General features: G+C 31.7%; 1 protein-coding gene across 1 annotated transcript in view; it reads right to left on the minus strand.

Moving 5' to 3' along the window:
• Window positions 1-2,495, minus strand: part of LOC107617650 — a 10,233-nt gene extending 7,738 nt beyond the window's left edge. The window contains exon 1 of the mRNA XM_016319465.2: window positions 1,999-2,495. Within this exon, the coding sequence (XP_016174951.1) occupies window positions 1,999-2,176 (178 nt within the window). The 5' untranslated portion in view covers window positions 2,177-2,495. The remainder of the gene's footprint in view (window positions 1-1,998) is intronic.

Below are 3,791 nucleotides of genomic sequence, written 5' to 3' on the forward strand. Positions count from 1 at the left end.
CCTCTCCGCCTTCGCCTTTCACCCTCCAGCAACCTTCCACAATTGCAACCTTGCCACTATCATCCACTTTCTCTGCGATGCCCACCGTTTTGATGAAGCCTACAACACCTTCTTCCTCTTCATTTCCCCCGGCTTCCTCCCTTACCACTGCACTTTCAACGTTCTCCTCTCCCGCCTCTTTCCTTCTTGAACCCCGTACCGAACTTGGGCTTGTGCCCTTTCTTTGATCCAAGCTAATTACGACTTCATTCCCTCCATTATCACCTATCACCGCTTAATGGATCTTTTTATAGGTTTGGTTAACCCTCAATAGCAACAACAAGAATACAACATTCATATTTTCTTTTTTGAAACAAACAAAGAAAGAAAAATTAGGCAGAGATAGAGGAAGAAAGAGGAGAAAGGGAGAGTTGGGCAATGGCGGGGAGGGAATCCACCACCGTTACCACTGGTTGGTTCACTGGAAGCTCAGCAGCAGGTTTTTATCGTTGTCCCATCTCGATCGGAGCTCATAGGGAGCGCGTGAAGGAATAGGAGAAGCAGAGTGGGGGCGAGAGGGAGAGGGAAAAAAGTCAGGGGAGTGAGATAGTGATAGAGTGAGGCGAAGGTGGGATGACATCGTTTTGAGGAGATTGTGATAGGTGGGGTGAGGGTATAATTGTCCAAAGGACAATTTTAAAATCAAAATGGATGTTAGGGACGAATTCTAATACAAAAAAGATATTGAGGACGAATAAAATTTTTAGCCTAAATTTTAAGGACCAAAATCATACTTAACTCTTTTTTAAACTATCGTTGGACCATAACCTCGTTTGAGGTTTTAGCTCTACAACTGTAGTTGCTTTACTGAGAAACAAAAAAAAAGTTCTTGCTCAATTTGAAACTTATTGTCCCTATCATAATCATAATTATACCCTCTTTTTTGTATCTTGTTCTTGTCTTTATGACATTACTGACCCTAATAATGTACTTCCTAAGTTCCTTGCCGAAAAACGATAAACAACACAATCTGCATGTATTTATAGGCTGCGTTTGTTTACGGGGACGGGACATAGAGACAGGAACACAAAGATATAAAATCGTGTTTGACAGATGAGATATAGATATATTATATCCAAAGACACTGAATTAGTGTATTTTGTGTCCATCTTGACAGAAAAGACACAAAGACACTAACAAATGACACAACTTATTTTTTATTTTTTCTTTTATTATTCTTGTTAATTTTTCATAATTATATCTTTTATTATTATATTTTTTTCTCAAATTTTTTTGATGAAAAAATAAAAATAAATTAAATTTTTATAATTTATTTTTGTTTATCACTAAACAGAATACAAGAACACAAAATTTTATATTTCTGCTCTTTTTATCTTATTCTCAATATTTTGTCTTATTCTATTCTTAAAAACAAACCAGCCTAGTGACAACACACATGCAAGAATTCATCCCATTAAACATTAAGTCTAACAAATCTGAACGAAAATATCCAATTGTATTTAATGCTTCGAAAGAGAAAGACATTTATAGAAAAGTTGTGTTGTTTAGCCTAGCCATGATCATATAATCAAAACACATCCACAGCAAAAGGTAAGAGGGTCCTACAACCTAAAAAATCATCTCACTTCAGAGAGATTTTAATCCTTCTAAAGTACACATTATTTACTTTTTATTTTAATTTTTTGACAACCAGTAATTTTACTTTTTATCATTTTTTTTTTCAAATTATATCTTTTTTTTTTCTTTAACTATATTTTAGTAATAAATTAATATAGAGGCAGCATTACTCCGTTCCTTAATGTGTATATAAGAATTACACCTGAGTTTTAAAAGGATAGCGACTAGCTCCTACGAGCGTATCATTAATAATCAAAGTCATGCATAGGCATAGTTGATATTTCTTCTTCTACATCAAAATTGCATTATATCTATAATTTTAGATCTCAATTTTTCTAGCTAAGAAACCATATGCATACATTTAGAAATGAATTAACTCACCAAGATGAAATTGATGGCCACATTTAAGCTTAGCCAACGATCGATCCCCATTATCGATAACAGCGTCAAGGCAAATTGAACATGAGACAGAATCAAACGAATTAGCTCCACCACCGCCACCCTCTCCTCCATCGTCAACCACCTTGCTTTCTTCGTCATATTTCATCCCAAGACCCATAATTCTCCACAAATAAATAATTAAAAAAATCCAAAAATCGTAGCAAATGAAGCGAAGCAACGAAAGCGCAAACAATGTTTCGTTTTGTTTATTTATTAATGCGTCTTTCTTTCTTCTTCTTTTCTTTTTTTTTTTTTGTCTTTTTCCTTTTAATTTTTTCCTTTTTTCTCTGTTTTGTTATCGTGTGTCTAAGTTGCGTTTACGACGTGCAGTTTGGCGTTGGACACGGGAGAGAGAGCTACGGAGGCGAGAAATTAAAGGTGTGTTTCTCGTGTTTAATTGTGTGAGATTTAAAAGTCTTTGATTTCAGGATGAAGAGCACAATGGACAGACACGAATGAGAGAGAAAGATCGATGCAAGAAAGAGAGAGATTATGATGCCTTACATTTTTTTTTTGGTGACTTATGCCTTACATTTGAATAAGAGAATGTCTGACAGCCAACATTTTTAATAAAATTTAGTCTAATATTTAATTATTAAAAAAATATGTAATTTTATATTATTAAATATAATTTTAAAAATATTAATAATAATTAATTAATAATTACAAATCACAAAATATACTAACTTTTTAACATTATTCTTTAAAAATTTTTGGATGAAAATATGATGTCTTTTTCTTTTCTTTGGAAACTTATTTTTTGCTAATGAATTACCGTCATTAGATTTAATTATTTGTGCATTTTTACATATGTCAATAAAGTTAATTTCTTTTTTTTCTTGGATAAATTTATTATTGTTTTAAACATTCATAAGTAAAAATAATAGTTCATTCATATATATATATGTTATGCAGATATTTAGTAATCGAAATTTATAAGACACATTTGATCATTACAAATATTTAAGATGGTTTGAAATTTATATTATAAGAACAAAATCTACTCCTTTTATAAGTATCAGTTTTACGTGTATTAAATCTTTATTTTGTCAATGAAAAAGAAGTTTTGTAAAATAAAAAATATGCATAAGAGAATAAACGAATTTTACTTAATAAAATAAAGTTAAAAACACTTTACAAAATTTCAAAGTATTTACAAATACAGAAAAATTCTACAAAAATTCAGAATAAAGATTACAAGTTACAACAAAGAAGAATTTGATAAAACAAAACTAAAAAAGATGACTTTGCAGAAAATAAAGAACACATAATTATAATGAATATAAAGAACATGTGGAAGGAAACCTACACAGAAAACTAGATTAGATAAAATTGCAGAAAGTTACTGAGATATGTGAGACAATAATAAGTGTGGTTTTTGAGTGAAATTTTCAACTTTTTGTCCATCATTTGTCACTATATTTATAGACATCTTCAACCAATCAAATCTTATCATGTGTCGACCTTCATATACTCTGGATAGTAACTGTTCCTACCGATCACAAACTTAATAACCATTTTGCAAGCTTCGTTCTCAACCTTTTCGATCGACTTACTTCTTGTCGATGCTAACCATTGAACTCCCTTAATCGATTCTCTGTCCTCGACACAATTAATGTTGACCGAAAAATTGCCCCCCACCCCCTAAGATCATTGTTATTGTTGAGATTTTTCTCAAAGAAGTATGATCGATCCTTTGACGTAGGCGAAATAAATTTATATTTCTCTCACTC

This window comes from Arachis ipaensis, chromosome B09 (genome assembly GCF_000816755.2).
Source record: "Arachis ipaensis cultivar K30076 chromosome B09, Araip1.1, whole genome shotgun sequence".
NCBI classification, from domain to species: domain Eukaryota; kingdom Viridiplantae; phylum Streptophyta; class Magnoliopsida; order Fabales; family Fabaceae; genus Arachis; species Arachis ipaensis.